Below are 18,668 nucleotides of genomic sequence, written 5' to 3' on the forward strand. Positions count from 1 at the left end.
GCAACTGAGGAGTGGTCACTCCTCTTTTTACTACCGGGGAACCTTCCAGGATGGGAGGTAGAGAGAGGGGCGAGTGGCCCCACTGGCCCAGGTTCCAGATGCTCACAAGCCAGGAACAGTTATCCCTTAAGAGGGAAAATGCAGAGACTCATCTTGAAGAAGGAAGGGGGCTGTTACTGAAAACAACAGATATTTCCGATGTGCTCTGCACACTGGAGTTTAACAAAGGATAAAAAAAATTCTGTAGTCCGTGTGAAAACCAACTGTGGTGTAACATGCTGAGCAATGTATGTGTTTAGATCATCTGATGCACAAAAGAAACTGAAAGGTGTTTTTCAGTTCAACTTAGCAACAGCGTTGCCTGAGGAACTGCTTTAAAAGACAGTAAAGAAAAAAACCACTCAAACAATTAAGCACCCGCCAACAAGTGTGTTGCTAATAAAAGGTGTTTCTCTCCTCTTTTATTGTGTAATACTTTATCACAGAAACATGATATTTACATATATACAGACTGCTGATCATAAAATCTTACTGAAGAATTAGTCAAAAAAATCAATTTACAAAAACCAAAAGCTGTCAAGAGAGATTCTGGGTGCAAAAAGTCATTGAAGTTCCTAGGGAACAGTTCTGTACAGATAAGGTTTTTAGTTCTTCAGGTTTTGATAACTTTAGACAAAAGAGATCTGAACCAAAATGAGCTAAATTTGTCGGCTGTACATTTGAGATGAGGCAGTTTTTTAAAGTGTTCCTCTTCACACCGTTTTCTTGATGGTCAATTCAACAAGTCTCAGGAGGCACTAGTTTGTATGTTTTTGGAAGCCGCAAGCATCGCTCTCACTTTGGCCATTAGATCCTATAGGGAGTAGAGAGGAAAAATCGTCAGAAGTTTCCTTAGTTTTTAATCAAGAGTTTGAAATGGAGAACTGTCTGCACTAAAGTCAGCAGTCCTACTGGTAAGTTTCCCAGAGGGTGAATACACTCAGTCAGGACTTAAAAGCACTGGCCTCTTGATTTCACAAAACCACATACTATAATTTTAAACTAATATATATATATATATATATATATATATATATATAACAAAAGGAAACTTTTTAAATAGCTAAGAATTAAATCTCACTGTAAAAAATTTCAATAGGAAAGAGAAATGAAACAACAAATGATAGGGTAGAACATGTGTGAGCTGAGTAGGTGGAAAGAATGGAACTGAGGCAGTGGCTATACACAATACAACACAAGATGAAGGGCATACATTGCAGCATGAACTTTCATTTTCATGATACGCTGATTCCAATGGTACCAAGCCGCCCTCCCCCCCACCCCAAAAAAGAGAATTTGGAGAAGACTCTTGCTGCAGCAATTAAAATTCACCTTTAGAACACTAGTATACAGTATTTTAAACAAGTACTTCCACAAAGTCAGAATGAAATATAAGAGAGCTCCTGTCCAGAGTCACAGCACTTAATTCGGTCCTGCCAATATCCAGTAGAGGCAGTTCCTCACAAAAGAAATGTAATTTTATGTACGTTGAGCCTGATGGCTTCTGTGAAGCTTTATGACTACAAAATATTTTAAAAAAGCTTCTGAATACCAAATGCAAAATTACTAAAAATGTGTTTACTTTGAAAGAGTAATATCCATCTTCCATAATGCATGTCAGAAGATGACTTGCTATACATAGGCTAAAAGATAATATCTAGCACTTAGACTGCTTTTCATCTGTAGATCTAAAAACACTTTACAAAGTATGTCAATATCATTATTGTCACTTTATAGACGGGGAAACTGAGGCCAGGAAGGGCCACCACTTGCTCAAAGTTACCCAGCAGGTAACACAGCTTTTCCGAGTCCCAATAAAGTGCTCTATCCACTGGCAAAATTAATTTACTTGTGTTTCAGAAATCTGTGAGACCTGAATGTAAGTCTGATTTGGAGAAACAGCACAGAAATTCCACTAACAAAAGCACACTCCTCCTCTTTTTGCAAACAGTAACTGTTTTAACTACTATTGAAAATGTTGGAGCTGTCCTTCAGACATATTTTAACATTTACTGCGGCTGAGAAGCCGACATCAAAGGCTGCAGATAATACCTTTTCTCTTGTTACGATTGTGTTTTGAGCAAAAGCTCAAATACAAACTGCTTGTCACAGAAACAATTTAGTCTATCTAGGAGCTATTTGTAACAATAAAAACCTGTCTCAATTATGCTTTTCTAACTGATACTTAATTCACTCCAAGGACCCTAGCACCTCTTATAGCTAACTAATAATTAGTTACTTGGCAGATTACTAAGAGCTATGTACTAAGAAAACTGTCTCTATTTTCCCCCTCTGGTTGCTATATTTCTGATTCCTTTTCTTGGTTTTTCTTTCTGCAGCAAAAAGTAAAAAAGTATTTTGGAAGTGTGTTCCTTTGACAGAGCAATGGGTAAAGTACTAGCCACTTGTGTATAAAGGAATTACATTTAAGAACAGTTTTCATTTTCCGGAAGAATCATCAATTTCTACAAAATGGGAAAAACGAATAGCGTGCGCGCACACACACAAAAGTCATCAAGGGCCAAATTTCTCCATAGCAATTGTGCTTCTGAAAATGATAAAAACTGTAATTAAGGCATTATAACAGTCTTCCTCAAAACTGACATATACAAAGGAAGTTAAATACTCTCATTTAGAAACTAAGCTACTGAATCAAATTAAAATTTTATGTGGATTATCTTTTTTAAAAGAAATGGAATATAGTTTGAATATCAACTAAATATTTTCTTAATATTAATTGTGTTAAAGGAAATGAATGTATTAAATAGCTTTAAAACATCATTTTGATTAGCATAAGAAACAAGCCTTTGATGAAACCATTCATGATGTTAAAGTCATGAAGTGATCCACAGCAAAATAACGTACATCTATATTATGCCTAAATGGGAAATAAGTCTTACTACATCTGTTTAAAAAAAAAAAAGTGGTTCTTGTGGTACTATTATATTTAAGGGACTTCCTGTTACAAATAACCTATTTTTACATTTATAATTCAGTACCAGAAGAAAAACTTTAGAAAGTATTATTTGTCTATTTTCAGCCAAAATTTTAATAGGATGTGTAGCATCCACAGACACAGTAGTAAAAAAAAACAACCACCACCCTAATCTATAAAAATTAGAGATGCAAAGAGATAAGCATGCCCCTGCAGACATGAAGGCCCCATTACCTACTAGGACTTCTTGTTTTACATACCCCTCTGTATACACATCTCTCACACACACACGGAGAATGAAGTCTGTTAACACAAAACAAAACCCTACAGCAAACCGTGGGGTAAATGGGGCGAGGGAAGCATGGTCAGCTGAAAACTCCTCCCTAGAGCTCAGAATGAAATGTTTCCTATTTCCAAGCACCACACTCACATCTCTTACACCTCTACATTCCATCTATATTTCTTGTGAAATGCAGTACAGAATGCACTTCAATTGGAAGTCCATTTCAACTCTTTTTAACTCTTCCATTATGCCTACGCATTGCAATGATGATTTTCCAAAAACTGGGTGATCCTATTACTGTTGAAATTCACTCATCTGGATAGTACAGTATGATACTAGATCAGTGTCCCAGCATTCACTCAAATTTTCTAGCTGTAGCTGGCAGATATTTTTATGCAGAACAATATTGCCAATGACTGAACAGTTTCTAGAAATAGTCTTTTCTACTTTTATTTTATCACCCCTATGCCTGGTTAAGCCTTCCCCACCAATGACAACTGTTTAAGCAAAAGTAAAGAATATTTAATATAACAGAAGCAGTTCTGCTCTGAAAAAGGTCTCAGTAAAAATGGCATCCATGTTTATTAGGTCTCAGTGACATAAATATTAAATATTGACAGTTTACAAGAAAAATGATTTTGCCCCCACATGAGCTTTGCAAACTTAACCTGGTGTCAAGATAGGTTCTTCAATAAAAGATGCTGCATGGCAAATTAAGACTCTCAGTAATTTTTGCCACTGATGACTGAATTGCACAGTCTCATTCAAAGCATAATTCAGCCTGTTGTACTTTTATTACTGGTTATGGTGTAATATAAGGCCAGGTAAAGTTTGCAAGCATAGCAGTTGGAAAAACTATTTTATTGTACAATGAACTATTTTAATATTAAAACAAAGAGCATGGACTCCCACCATACTTAAAGTTCGACATCACACAATTATACAAAATACCTAAAGGAGCATGCTACAATGATGGTAATACACTTCATTAAATAATAAAGAACGTCTTAATTTATACCTGAGTTATTTTACTTTGCACTGAAGACACGATTGCTGAAGAGATCTGGCCATCTTTTTCCTGAGAAACGCCCCTAAAAATTAAAACTTAAGAATTAGAAATGTATATATTTTCTAGCTATATCTCAGGCAACAATTCTGTCTTGTATGTGCATAAGCCTCCCTCATATTGCTCAATAGTTTTTATGTTTCACTGGACTATAATCAATACAGGTCACTGTCACAGAGGTCATCTCTCACACACCTGTGGCCAATGCTATAGAGCTGGGGTTCTCAAACTGGGGGTTGGGACCCCTCAGGAGGTCGCGAGGTAATTACATTGGGGGGAGGGGAGGCAGGTTTTGCAAGCTGTCAGCCTCTACCCAAAACCCTGCTTTGCCTTCAGCATTTATAATGGTGTTAACTATATAAAAAAAGTGTTTTTAATTGGGGGGGAGGGGGTCCACACTCAAAGGCTTGCTGTGTGAAAGGGGTCACCAGCACAAAAGTTTGAGAACTACTGCTATAGAGAGCTCTGAGTATCAGTGCAGAAACTGTGAACAGACTCTACTCAATGGGTAATTCAGTTACGAATCCTCAACAACAATTACAATCAAAAGGAAAAACAAAGAAATCCATCCCAACAAAGTGTTATGATTTTTAGTAACTTTAACCACCTTTTAACTGTATGATTATGGCGGTCTCAGTAGCATCACTTTGGTTCAAGTTGCACTGAGATGTCTATATGGAAAAGGAGCGCTATTCCTGTTGTGTCTCCCTTAAATGACTGTTTCATCTCTCACATTTTACACTCACTCTTCCCTGGGCAATTGAGTTCTCTAGCATTTCCTCCCGCCTGAAATATTTTTTTAGAAAATTCACCCTTTTTGAAAGTTGGCCCTGAGAGTCTCATAGGGTTCCCCACAATCTCAGGTCCCCAGCACAGTTCTAGTACCCCCTCGCCCCCCGCAACCACACTGACTCACAGCCCTAACTTCTTGGAGCTCTGCATAACTTGTATTACAACTCTCCATGCACAAATCCAATCAAAAGGTACATTCATGGTCAAAAGCTGTCAGTATCACCATATGCCCTTGTGAAAGTGTTACCTGGAGCGTTCTTGGCTGGATTCCCTACTCTCCACAGGAGACACACTAGTTGAATGTACAGAGTTCTTCTGTGTGGACTGTTTGCCTGGTGACATGGATGGTGAATGAGACCTAGCTTTGGACTTGGTACATGATCTAGACCGTCGTTTCTTCTTCTTTTCATGTGGGCTTCTGAAAAAGGAAGCATTTTATTGGAGGAGATTTAAAATTATATGTTGTTAACCAGTTTAAGCAGAAATCATATTAGACATTTCTAACAGATTTTCTAGGCCTCCTGGATGAGGTGCTCCTTGTGCATCGAGTACGCACTGTAACCATCATACCATGGGTAGCTATAGTCCTATGATAGTAGGAAGGAAAAACTCACAGGAGTCCTCATACTTAACCTATACATTATGATTCCCAGACTTCAACCCAGTACCTGAGCATTAAGAGTACTTGCGCCTCAGCCCTTACTTGACCTTCACAGAAACACAGGAATTAACATACCAGTCAGGAATCAGATGTTTCAGAGGAAGGTGCAAGAAAATCCTGTAATGGACAATTATAAAATAACCTGGCTGTAGGGAAAGTTTGATTCTAACTCCCTAATGACCTGAAGCATGAGTGTTCACAGTCTTTATTTTTTAATTCATTCTAGAAGAACTATGGACAGTCTCATCTAAAAGTCAAACTGATACCTTATATTTTCCTTCTAAGCTAACGAATCTGCTTCTGTGACCAAACCTACTGCATGACAAACTTCAGTCCGAAACAAAATTACAACTGAGCTACTGTATATCTACAATAGTCCTACCCAAAGCAATATGCTTGGGATTGCTTTGAGTAGACAATATGACCGTTCGCTATAACTGACAATCACTACTATAAAAACAGGAACAAAGTAGACTTATGGATACATAAAATTATTTTTATTGTTGACAAAACAAGGGGACTACACAAATATTCTAAAACTATATCCAGCACTGAACTCTAGTGTTGAATTCTCCAGGTAAAACTGGAGACTGAGTAATCTAGATCTTTATAGCTGGCTATGAATTTACAGACTAACATCTCAGTTGTGTAATTAAGATTACTGAATCAACCTCCATGCAACAATTCATTGTATTCCTGTCCCCCTACTCTCCTACTTTACATTCTCTCTATTTTTAAAAGCTTAACAAAAAACAAACTATTAATGTCCACTAAGGAATCCACAAAGTTTTGCTATAACTTTTACAGTCTACCATTGGAAGTAGCTTATGAGTTGCTTGATGCTTCTACTGTGCCTTAACATTTCAAGCCACATTCTAAATGTCACAGTTATTAACTCACTCCAATTTCCGTGGAATTTTTCACCCCTGAATAGCCCAATTAATGTACTTTTTAGTGTATTTACTAGCCTAAAAGAGTATCTTTAATCAGAAAGTTATAATAATGTATGGAATGAAGTTCTTGAAAATTTATGATTTCCTAAAAAAGCCTAGCACATCTCTGGAAGATGAGAAAAGAAAAAAGTGTCTTACATTTCTGTGCTTAGTATTTTTCAGGATAAATGGTGGTAAAGTTGTAAAAGTACAGTCTTTAAAGCACTATATATACCCCACATCATTCTCTACATCTTATTCTTTTGGGTAAGATTTCCAGCGAGTTAACATTAGTAACCAAAAGGTATTGTTCAGAGCAGTCAGTGGAATAATTATTATGTTTTAGATGATTACTTTCGGACTGCACATAGTACTTAATACATTCTATAAAATGAAGAATTGATAACATTAAACACTAACTTGCTTAGGGAATAAAACTTCAATTTTGTTGTATCAATATAATATGAAAAATGGCAAACAAGTACTGTACACAGCTTAAGACTTAATCCAGGCAGATACTTCACCTTTGAAATATCAGTTAACATTCAGAAGTAAAAAAACCCCCAATCTTATAATTACAAAACTCTTACACTTTTACTTGCATTTTAAAACAGAAAACAATATTCATGACAAAAACAAATACATTAATTACTTATACTTACCAAGTGATACTGAACATCAGACAAGTTCACGGACCTATTTAAGCTCTCCATTACCATAAGGAGCAAAGCCATAGGAATCAGCTATCCCTTGACTAGTAAACTCTGTATTTTAATTGCTGTGTTTCTTAAGCAGCAAACTATAATTTTGTGCTATGAAAATATTTCATAGAGCATGAGTATTTATTAAGTTTTGAATAGTGCTTTTCTAAAAGTAAAAATATGTTTCACTGTAAGCTTTTTTATTTTATAAGTTTTTATTCTAACAACATGTAATGACACACTGGTAGTAAAATATCAAACAATATTATACTAATCACATCTCAATTTTCCATGGCTTATTTTTCAACAGCACATACCATAAACAGGATGTACTTATAAACAGTGTCCCAAATCTCTCTCTCTATCTGGAGTGGACGTACCATACACATTCTTAAACTAAGGCCATTTCTTGTTGTCACTTTTTGACTTGAACATACTCTACTTTTTTCACCAAGCTCTTTGTAGGTTGATTATTACATGCAATTTAGAAATACAGAAAGAGGACCTACACTGGAAAAGGCAATCAGATGTACTCTAGAAATATGTCCTACTATACTTAATGAACAAGAGGTCGCTAATTCATTGAAGTTGACACAAGGAAAGCTGGCTTCTGGGTCCTTGCAGGTAGTATGTTTTCCATTCATAAAAATCCTACAGGCCAGCTTCACTCATGATTTTTTGCCTAGAAATCCTTCGCTGAACCCTAGCAATATGACTAGCAAGCTCCCAGAACTGGCTGCATGTTTGTTTCTGTCTAATACTGTTTCCCCAGTTGTTTGAATTTTTGGCATTTACTGCCAGTTTTTATTATGCATTGTTCAGTGAACTATACCCATAAGACCTTAGTTTCAGCTTTGTGCTGGAGATCTGCTATATGGTTTCTAGCCATATTAAGAGTATAATGCTATTTAAAATAATTTTAAAGGATAAAAACAGATTTCCTTCTTGAATCATGGAGCCCTTCAAACCAAGCAGCCACAATTCAGCACCCCTAGTAGTGTAGCAACTGTAAGAATCCTCTATTCATTTAAACTACTGAATGGTCAGCCACTCATACCACTAAATACTGAACTTAAGTGTATACACACCTAGTGCATGACTTGGGGGAAAGGATTCATTTTACTTGACATTCTGGTTTTTCAGGGAAAGGGAGAAGATTAGACTTATGAATGTTGAGTCTTCTGATCTACTTGACCTAATCCACCAGGAGTCTGCAACAGGGTCTTTTGTTATTATGAGGCAATAAATATGGAAAACGAATTCACCGGATGAAGTAAACTGGTGAGGTTTCCTTTAAACCAGGGGTTCTCAACCTTTTTCTTTTTGAGCCCCCCTCCCGCTCCAACATGCTATAAAAACTCCAGGGTCCAGAGGAGAGGGGGTGTTGAGGGGGCCTCAGGGCTTTAGCCCTGTGGGGTGCCAGAGCTCTGGCCAGGCCCCATAGGCGTAGTTTGACTTTTATTTTGCTGGGGCAGGGCCCGGTGGGGCTTGGGCCAGCTCTGCACAGCAGAGCCAGGGGAGAGAGCACCACCTCCACCCTGACTCACCTCAGCAGGCCACGCAGGCGGTCTGAGTTGGGTTAGGGTGCAACCAAAAATTATAACTCAAAGGGAAGGGTGTGGTCAGCTCAAAAAGTATGAAAACTGCTCAGGGTGCAGGCAGGGTGCAGCTAGGAACGGTATGCACACAGGGGGGTAGCTCAGGGTGTAGAAAGCAGGGGTGGGGGTGGGGGTGGGAAGGGAATCTAGGGGCTGTGTGCCGGCAGGGGCACTCTGTGGTTCCTGCTCCCAGGGGCTCTGCTGGTCTCCCAGGTCCCCCCACCCAGGTGGCTCCTACTGGTTGCATAAGCAGTCAAAGGGGGCTGGGGAGCTTCGCGCACCAGCAGCAGGAGATGGGGGTGTGCTGCCCGCCCAATGGTACCAGCGAAAGCAGCAGCTGCCCTGCATTGCCTGGCTCCAAATTCCTGCTTCCAAGTTGGCCAGGAGGCAGGGGAGAGGAGGAGGTGGGGTATGCGTCTGTGCCTCCGGACTGCTCCACTTTGGTTAAGGAACTGCAACTTAACTCATGGGCTCAGGGCTTCTCCTCATGGATCCATACAGGCCCATGGACCCCTGGTTGAGAACCGCTGCTTTGAACTGTGCGATCACCCCCTTTATTAATAAGTTGCAGGAGTATGCAACTTGGATTCTACCAGGTTTTTAATTTTTGCTATCAGTACGAGAGTAAAAGGACGTATTATTCCTCAACTTGGATGCACTGCTGCTCTGCAATGGGATACATGATAGGAGGGAGGCAGGGAGGCATAGCTCAGTGGTTTGTGCATTGGCCTGTTAAACCCAGGGTTGTGAGTTCAATCCTTGAGGGGGCCATTTAGGGATCTGGGGCAAAAACTGGGGATTGGTCCTGCTTTCAGCAGGGGGTTGGACTAGATGACCTCCAGAGGTCCCTTCCACCCTGATATTCTATGATTCTATAGGGATTATTCTCATTTTTTAAAAAATAAGACAAGTGGAGACCAAGTACTTTTTTTTAACCAAACATGGACAACAATGAAAACAACTTGCTCCTTTCCCACCCCACAACAGAGGGGCAACCTAAATTTGGGACTGAATAGGATTCAGAGACAGGCATATGAAATTGTGACATGCACACTTTAGATGCAGTTACCCCAAAGAGCACATCTAATTTAGCTTTGTGAGTGCATATGCATGTGTGTGCTCCCAAGCTGATGACTACACACATTGCACAAATATCTGCACATCTAAACTGAGAGTGCATGGTCTCCCATGGGGGAAGGATGGTAGCCAGACACTGGGAATTCCAAGTACAAATCTGAACGGTTTCCAATATTTGCAGGAAGGAAAGCACAGCAAAGATGTTTCAGACTGGGAAAGGGTTAGAATACTCTAACTACAGTGCATCAAGCAGCAAGCATGAACTGTAAAATAACCTGTCACTGTACTAGATACATCCAAAGCATGTACATGCTCATCACTTTATGATGTAGACCTGTACATACATTCTATACAGGAGGGACCAGTGTTTCTACTGCAAACTGTTTTTTCACAGGTTGGCTTGTTACTCATTATATAATGCATGGCTGAACCAAAGCCTCAGCTCACAAAAGAAACAAGCTTTACATAAACAGTACACACAAAGCAACACACAATATTTAAAACTCCAAATAGGGCATTTGTCATGACTGGTGCACATACCTGGAACGTGTGCGTTTCCTACTCATTCCAGGACTGTTACTAATGCGATAAGCCGTTGGAACAGCCCTTTCCTCTCTTCGCCTTTCAGGTGAGTGGACCCTTCTCCGTGGAGATCTCGATCGTGACCTGACCGGGAGGGAAAAAAGTTTTATTTTTTGTTGTTGTTATTGCCGTAATTTGTTGTATTATTTTTATTTCAGTGGAATATGTTGTCATCAAACCCAACTATGGTGCCATTCAAATGCTTATTTGTTTTCATATCAACATGGGATATTCCCAGTCTCTAAGGCTTGCCAGGGTCACGAGGGTTTCTCACCATCAAAATATTTTATTTATATTTATGAGAATGAATTACTTGCTTTTCACTCTCAACAGGGGAAGAGGTGCCACGTGAACCACTCTCAACTCATATTAGCACTGGGATGTCAGTGCAGTTAGTCAGTTACCTCTCATGGGAGACAGTTTGCTAACTGTTATGCTTAAGTCCATTTTGGTTTAAAGCCTAGAATCTTAAAGTTAGACTTGACTTTGCCTTTCCAAATTAGCAGCATGCTCTAGTGTTGCTGCATCATGCAGGTAAATTGAAAACAAACAGTGAAGAGACTGAGTTAAAAAGATCATTTTGTTTTGAAATTTGTAAGTTTCCTCTGAATATTGACAAGTCAAAGAAATTCTGTTCCTTATGCTGCAGGAAAATCCTGATTATTCAATACTTTCAACCTATGCAACTGACTAACTCCTGACCAAGACTGTTTAGCATTAGCACTTCAACTTGAAATGTCTGCCCTACAGAGAGAAACAGAGCGCGCCCAGTTAAGATCAGAGATCAATGTAAGAGCGCACGCTTATCTCAAAGATTTAAGGCTAAATGTTTGTAAAAGTAAAACCTGAGCATTTCCCAGTAGAGAATACATACAATAAGAAAAAAGCAAAAATCTTTCCTTTATTTAGCTCTGTTCCCAATAAGATATGTAGATCTAATCATTTTGCTTAGGGATTTTGAATTTTTACTCCACTCTCCTTTATACAAGACACTTTACCCTATGTACCTCAAGCATTCATTTTCTTCAGAAAACCTAACTTTGCAATGACTAAGAGACAAGCCATTTGTAAATCATAGATCCTATTACAGTCAAACAGACCTACTGAAAGGAAAATCGCAACAGCAGTTAAGTACTGTATTGCTATTTAACTGCTTTTTCACTTAGAAATCTGACCTTTACCAGGCCTTTCAGAAGGATTAAAGGAAAAAACAGATTATAAAGTTTGAGGTCAGTCAGACACCTTGACGTTTTACCAGGATTTCCCTCTAAAGAGCTCCAGCAGTCAAATCTTTTCGTTGTCGAAGCTGCCTGATAATTTTCTCGCTCTGTTGCTGCTGCCATTGATGAGTTGCTGAGACTCGGCTCCATGCTCAGTGTCCCTGTGGATGCTGTGAGTCTGTGATATGGAGGCACACACTTCACATTGAGAATAAATGTGCTAGTTTTGGTATTAACTAGAATCCTGAAAAGACTTAATCCCTTAACCAAAGCTGAACCTTAGTGAAAGCATGCTTATATGGACCAGCCTACAAAAGTCCAAACAATCAGAAAAATGCATTAGCTTAAAATATTTATGAATTGGGTATGATTGTTTTGGTTCTATAACATTTTTGCAATCACTTCAACCTGAAGAGATTTAGCCACTAGCCTTCAAATGATTAAAAAATGGCTTAACTTTCTCATTGGAATATATGGAATTATTATTTTAACTAGAATTCATGAGACATTCATAAGGCATTGTACTCCTTTAAATAAAGTAAGTTAATACCAGTCATATTGTTTAATAGGCTCTCTTAGAAGTTCATTATTCTATAAAGTTGTCAAGTCACATTATATCTGAAGAAAGCGGAAGTATTTGAATAGATATTGCCTCCAAGATGAATAGATGAATTCTGGAGCAACAGGAAACACCCATTTTACAAATTAGGTGAGGGATTGCTATTTTGAGGTAAATTTTAGTTCCATTTTTGAAACCGGGCCAATGAAAAACATAGCACACATTTACCTATTCCATCCAACTTGGTTTACAAACTAACCCTTTAATGATGCATCCTGCTCCTAATTACTACCCATGGTTCATTAAGTGGATAAATGGAGTAGGTGGCTTAGCAGTAAGCTATTACTAAAGTACACCAGGAAAGTGATTAACATCAAATGGAAGTTTAGAGCTTCCAATTCTACTCACAAGTTCAAAATGCAGACTTACATTTTATCTGCAAAATCATTAAATCATTCACTACGTAATGAGTTGCTTTGCAGCCCCTTTTCTCCTCCCTTCTTCCCACTCATGCCCCATGCATTATCCTAGATTTTGTTCTATGATGATCTATTTCATACAAAATAGGGAGATTCAGACTCTCATTAATATGGTCATTATTTACATTTACTGGTCATCAACTGTGAAATCTGAAACTTCTCAGCCAGAATATCATGCGCAAAACTTCAGTGATTGACATTCTATGCTACTAAAACAGAGCACCACTATCAGACACAATTTACGTCAAATTTGTTATGGTGCTTTGAAGTTTATTAGAAAAAAAGGGCATTGATGGAGTGTTGACTACAGATAAACAAGAGGGTCCCAAAACTTACTTGTTTTCCAAAATAGTTCTAACAAATTCACCCACATCTGTTTGGATTGACTTTAATTATTAATTTGTGAATTTGAGGAAATATCTTTATGGAGCTAAAATGTCCACAGGAAGCAGGGCTGCAACACACTATGGGGCAATTGAGCATACTTTATTGCTTTCTAAAACTCTAGATGCATCTTCTTGGTCTGCAATCAAATCCTTGGTATATCAAGAGCTTTAGGAACTAGTTTCAGGATACACATTTGGGAAGCGTAATGGAAGGAATACATATTTATGTAGAAGAGTCATTGTTAACATGACAAGGCCTGCAATAAAATTGATACAGCTGGGTTCCTCACATATCTACAGTTTTTTACCTTGTCTAGGAGAATTGCTTTGATCACATGTTTAAGCAATACCTAGTTAAATATCTTACATCAGCCTGAATCAGTGATGTTATTTGAACAGGAAGTGAATTCTGCAACTTCAACTGTAAGGTACAAGATTAAATTAAGTAAACTATTTAAAAATTAAGCTGTATTAACATCAATGGTGCATCATGTATATTTACTAAGCTGTGACTCTAGTATGTTAACAGTGTAAGAACAAAAAAATATATTGCACTCTTAGTCTCATTTATACCAAATAGCAAATTGCACTGACAAATTGCTATCCTTCTAAAAATAAAATACCACACAAGGATTTTTTTAAAGTTATGTAAAAGCCTCTAAAAATCACTTGCTTGTGAGGCAAATTTGGCCTATCACTCGTACAAGAAAAAAGGCAAAACAAAAATTAAATATGCTCTGAAAAGTTAAACAAACATATTTTTAGCTTCACTTCCCACAGCTCATCCCCTATTAACTTGCTCCAACAAATTAACTACAATTATTATGCTGTACCAAATTATCCCTTGAGGATGTTATGCCCCAATGTATTTTTACAACTACATAAGCAATAGCAACCCAGGAGCCTGTAATTCAAATATCAAGGTACATGGAAAGTCAAATCAACCCCTATACACACATTCTTTAACATCTGAAAAGATCTAAACCAAAACAAATAATAGTTTTCCAAATGAAGTGAAATGTGTGCCAATAGGTCATTATTTGTTTACACATTTCACAACATAGAGTTCATTACTGTCCAATTAAAACATATCCTAATCAGTAATTTTGGAAAAAGTACAGCTTCTCTTTTGGCTGTCACAATTAATTTAAACTACTAATTTAAACAGCTTCAGACCCAAGACACAAATCTCTCCTGTGTAGATACATCAAGTTTAATGTGCTGGTCTGTCAAAAAGCTATGAAATTTTGGTAATTCTGAAAAGATATCCGCATTCTGGAGTGCTTTATTGAACAGGCTCATAAGTCAAACTTAAAAAAAAAAGTTAAACAGGAAGTCTCTCTCTCCGTAATTACTATCATTCTAATCTGCTCCAAGTGCAAAGTAATCACTGACAACTGCTGTTAAAATCTGAAGGTTAGGAACTGCTGCCTGCACAGCACAAAATAAGATTACAAAAGCATAACACACCTGTTTAAAATAGTTTTAAGGTTGACACAGACAAATAAAGCAACTGAGGGTATGGCTACACTATGGACCTTACAGCAGCACAGCTGTGCCACTGTAAGGTCTCCTGTGTGGCGGATCTATCCTGGAGGGAGAGAGTTCTCCCACCAGCATAATTAAACCACCCCCAACGAGCGGCGGTAGGTAAGTTGGTGGGAGAGCATCTCCCACTGACATAGCCCTGTCCACACCAGCACTTTTGTCAGCGAAACTTATGTCAGTTGGGGTGTGTTTTTTTCACACCTCTGACGAATAAAAGTTTTGTTGACAAATCTGCTAGTGTAGACAGAGCCTAAGGCTGTTAGAATTTATGTAATTTAATACCAGTGTCCAGGCATTATACGAAAGCCCTTTATCCCAGGTCACTGAGTGGGGCTACTCATCATAGATCAATCTTTACAAATAGTTTTGAGTAATGGATTACAAGTGGGAAACAATATACTTCTAATTAGTCTCTACATCTAAATAAGGTATGGTATGGTAGGAAGTCATAACACTGGGTCTTGTGGGAATCTAAAGACTGAGCAACATGCTTATTGCTACAAAACAAGGCATACAAAACAAGAAAGATGTGTGAGAAGCCACATTTTGTATGCAACATGACAATGCAATGCTTTAACAGCTCAATTGAAATGATTCCGACTTATCTACCAATTCAATTGCAAAGGTGTTAAACTTGCTTTAGTATTAGGTCACAGACCGTGAGTTACTTCAATTTAATTTTTTTCCATTTCACATTGGTGTCGAAGCTCATATTTAACATTTTGACACAGGAACATCTCCATAAACTTACGCTGAAATCATTTTGTAGTATTGTCCATTGTAATATTGTCTTGAGAAACTTTCAGCTAAATTGTTTTACCAGTGTGGTCATGTCATCATTATCTTTACAGGCTTGCATTGATAACGATTTGCCATTGTCCTGATACTGTAAAATTGTAGCCACAAGCATTCCAACATGACACAAAAGCCTTGGTTTTTACCCAGATTTCTGGGGAGTGATGAACATCAGGGCAATCTGATAGGTCTGGATTGGATTGCCATTTCTGACTGGTTATTCTGTTCTAGGGAGCTGTTATTTTTGTCAGTGTACTTTTACAGTTACGTCAAGGGTACAAAGACCTAAAGTAGGCACTTCCCTCTTTTTGTTGTGTATCTAAATCATTGTCTTCCCAACATATTGGGATCACAGCATCTATAAACACACAATTACAGTTACGGTTGAAATGTTTTGTTTCAACATTGCAGTGTCATGCATGCAGAGCCTATCCGCATGTTATGGGAGCTATTTTTACAAAAAAGATTTTATGAAGGTGACAAGTACCAAGCATATTCAACAAGATTTATAAAATTTTGATGTCAGTTGGTTCTAAACTTAAACGAAAAAAAACCAGCAATGCCTACTTAAAGGATTCTTGTCTTTCAATTAATCCTTTTCTGTCTAGAACTTGGCAAAGAAAGGGAAGACACTGTACCCAGAAGATTTTTTTTTAAAAAATATCTTCTTACTAAATACTCTGTAAAGATAAATGAATTCCTCTTTGTAAGCAAACGAGCCTGGAAAAATAAACCTTATGCTTATATTAGCCTGAAAGTGACAAGGAAAGCAAGCCAAGGCCTGTTCAGAGTTGCATGAGGAAAGCTGAAGTTATGTACACTCATATGTGCGTTTAAATAGGTACATAGCATACATGTAAAACCCTACGATCAACATTAGAAAATACATGAGACACAGCAAAACACTGTTTTGAGACCCATTCACTTGAGATCAGATTCTTCTATGTTCACTGGAGCTGCATCTGTACCCTCTGTCCCAAAGATACAAGGGATGAAGTGGGGCCAACTGCCACAGTTCCTTTGCCAATACTGTTTCCTACAGGAGTAGGTCTCCACATTAGCAGGGAAGGATGGTGAACCAGGGGACCCGTGTGGGCAACACATTTTGAAGAATCAGTTACTGTAGGATAAGTAACTGTTCTTTTTTCTTCAAGTGATTGTCTACACAGATTCCACTGTTGGTGACTAACAAGTACTTGTCTACTTGCTTGGCAGTGGGTATGTAGAGTCCAGCCTAAAGGCCAATGCAGGACTGATCTACTGAAATTGGCAACCAGTTTGGAGGCCTGTACTAGGGAATGCATAGTAAATGTGTGGATCAAGTTCCATTCTTCTGTTCTATACACCTCAGGTATGGGTATATTACCCGAACAGGCACCTAAGTCTGAGCCCTTGTGGAATGAGCTCTAATATGGCTGATGGCTCTTTCCTGGTTAACTTGTAGTAAGTTCTTATACTGTCTGAGACCCACTAGGATAACAGTCGAGGATATAGGTTGCCCTGGGCCCATCAGCAAATGCAACACAAAGTTTATGGGTGTTCCTAAATTTCTTAATACTATCTGAATAAAAAGATAATGTTGTCACTACATCAAGCTTCCCACAGGGTAGGGAGAGACTGAGGAAAGAATACCAGAAGATGAAAACTCATTTACGTGGAATTCCAAGACCACCGTGGGGAGAAACTTAGGGTAAGGTCTAAGAGTAACCATCTCTTTATGAAATGTATATGGAGAACCTGGCATAACAGTCTGACTCTCCCAGCTTTACTTCCTTACCCTGGCTACAATTGAGAGGGTAGGGAGGGAGTGCACAACCCATCAGCCTTGGGTTCCAAGGATATGGGGCTTTTGAACTGGGGGAAAGACATATATGAGCTGCTTCAGGAATTCTGTCACTGTAATGTGGGAAGATACAGTGTGGCCCTTAATAGAGAGATGATACTGCTGCCAGATGGATTCTTATTAATGGATGGAGTCCAGACTGCTTCAAGGTGACAGTCCAAAACTGACACTGGTGCTGTGAGGGAAGAAAACTGGTGCTGAGATTCCCAAATAGAAAACCTTCTCCATTTAGCTCTGCAAATAAGTCTAGTTGAAGGTTTCCTGCTCTGGAGCACAATGTTCTGAACTGCAGCAAAATAGCTTTGCTTTATAGGTAGGGTCCTACCAAATTCAGTGTCAATTTTCATAAATTTCACGGTCACAGCATTTAAAAAATCCTGAATTACACAGTTTCAGATATTTAAATCTTAAATTTCACGGTGTTGTAACAAAACATGAGCGTGTATTTAAAAACGGTAAAATACAAACCCCAAAGGGGGGTTGCAAGGCTAGCCTTACTTCTGCACAGCTGCTGGCTGGGTGCCCAGCTCTAAAGGCAGCGCTGCTGCCAGCAGCACAGACGTATGGGTGGCAATACCGTGACCGCCTTCTATAATAGTCTTGCAACACCCTTTTTGGATCAGGACCCCCAGTTTGAGAAACACTGTGTACTTTTGTACACTTTTACACTATAATATAGGATAAAAGTACACAAAAGATCAAATTTCACGGTCCATTACACATTTTTCACAGCCACAAATATGGTAGGGTCCTATTTATGGGATTCATTCAACCAGCATCCAGGCTGTCTAGTGCCAGGATGCTGGGTGTGGGTGCAGGATCTAACCATTGTTCTAGGAGACCTGAATAGAACAGGTAAGATGGTTGTGCTAACAGTCACCTAATCTGAATCTGAAGAACAGCTTGGCCCATGCTGAGGCTACTATGATTATGCATCTTGCGTTCTGCCTCAATTTCTTCACGGAACTTGATATCATGGGGTTTGGTGAAAGGCATATTATCCTCAGGGATTAAGAAATGAAGCCGCCATCTGACAGGGAACTTGGGACTTGTGCCTCCTCTGAAGCAGAAATGCTGACACTTCTTGTGGTTTGTTGCGAACAGATCTACTACCTGCAAAAGACACTGTGCAGAACTGACTCCTTGACAGACCATTTTTATTTCTTGGAAAA

At 38.6% G+C, this 18,668-nt stretch overlaps 1 protein-coding gene across 5 annotated transcripts in view; it reads right to left on the minus strand.

The window, feature by feature from the left end:
- Positions 1–430: 430 nt before the first annotated feature.
- The window catches only part of SFSWAP (splicing factor SWAP), a 94,536-nt gene continuing 76,298 nt past the window's right edge, over positions 431–18,668 (minus strand). For 2 of the 5 annotated variants that reach the window (XM_073312291.1, XM_073312290.1), the window contains 5 exons: positions 11,909–12,064; positions 10,625–10,750; positions 5,363–5,533; positions 4,276–4,348; positions 431–853 (listed from right to left, as the gene is read on the minus strand). In XM_073312291.1, the coding sequence (XP_073168392.1) occupies positions 788–853; positions 4,276–4,348; positions 5,363–5,533; positions 10,625–10,750; positions 11,909–12,064 (592 nt within the window). In that variant the 3' untranslated portion in view covers positions 431–787. Of the gene's footprint in view, positions 854–4,275; positions 4,349–5,361; positions 5,534–10,624; positions 10,751–11,908; positions 12,065–18,668 lie in introns of those variants that run through there. The other 3 variants (XM_073312294.1, XM_073312293.1, XM_073312295.2) reach the window with 2 other exon arrangements.

The sequence above is a fragment of the Lepidochelys kempii genome, chromosome 15 (genome assembly GCF_965140285.1).
Source record: "Lepidochelys kempii isolate rLepKem1 chromosome 15, rLepKem1.hap1, whole genome shotgun sequence".
NCBI lineage: Eukaryota > Metazoa > Chordata > Testudines > Cheloniidae > Lepidochelys > Lepidochelys kempii.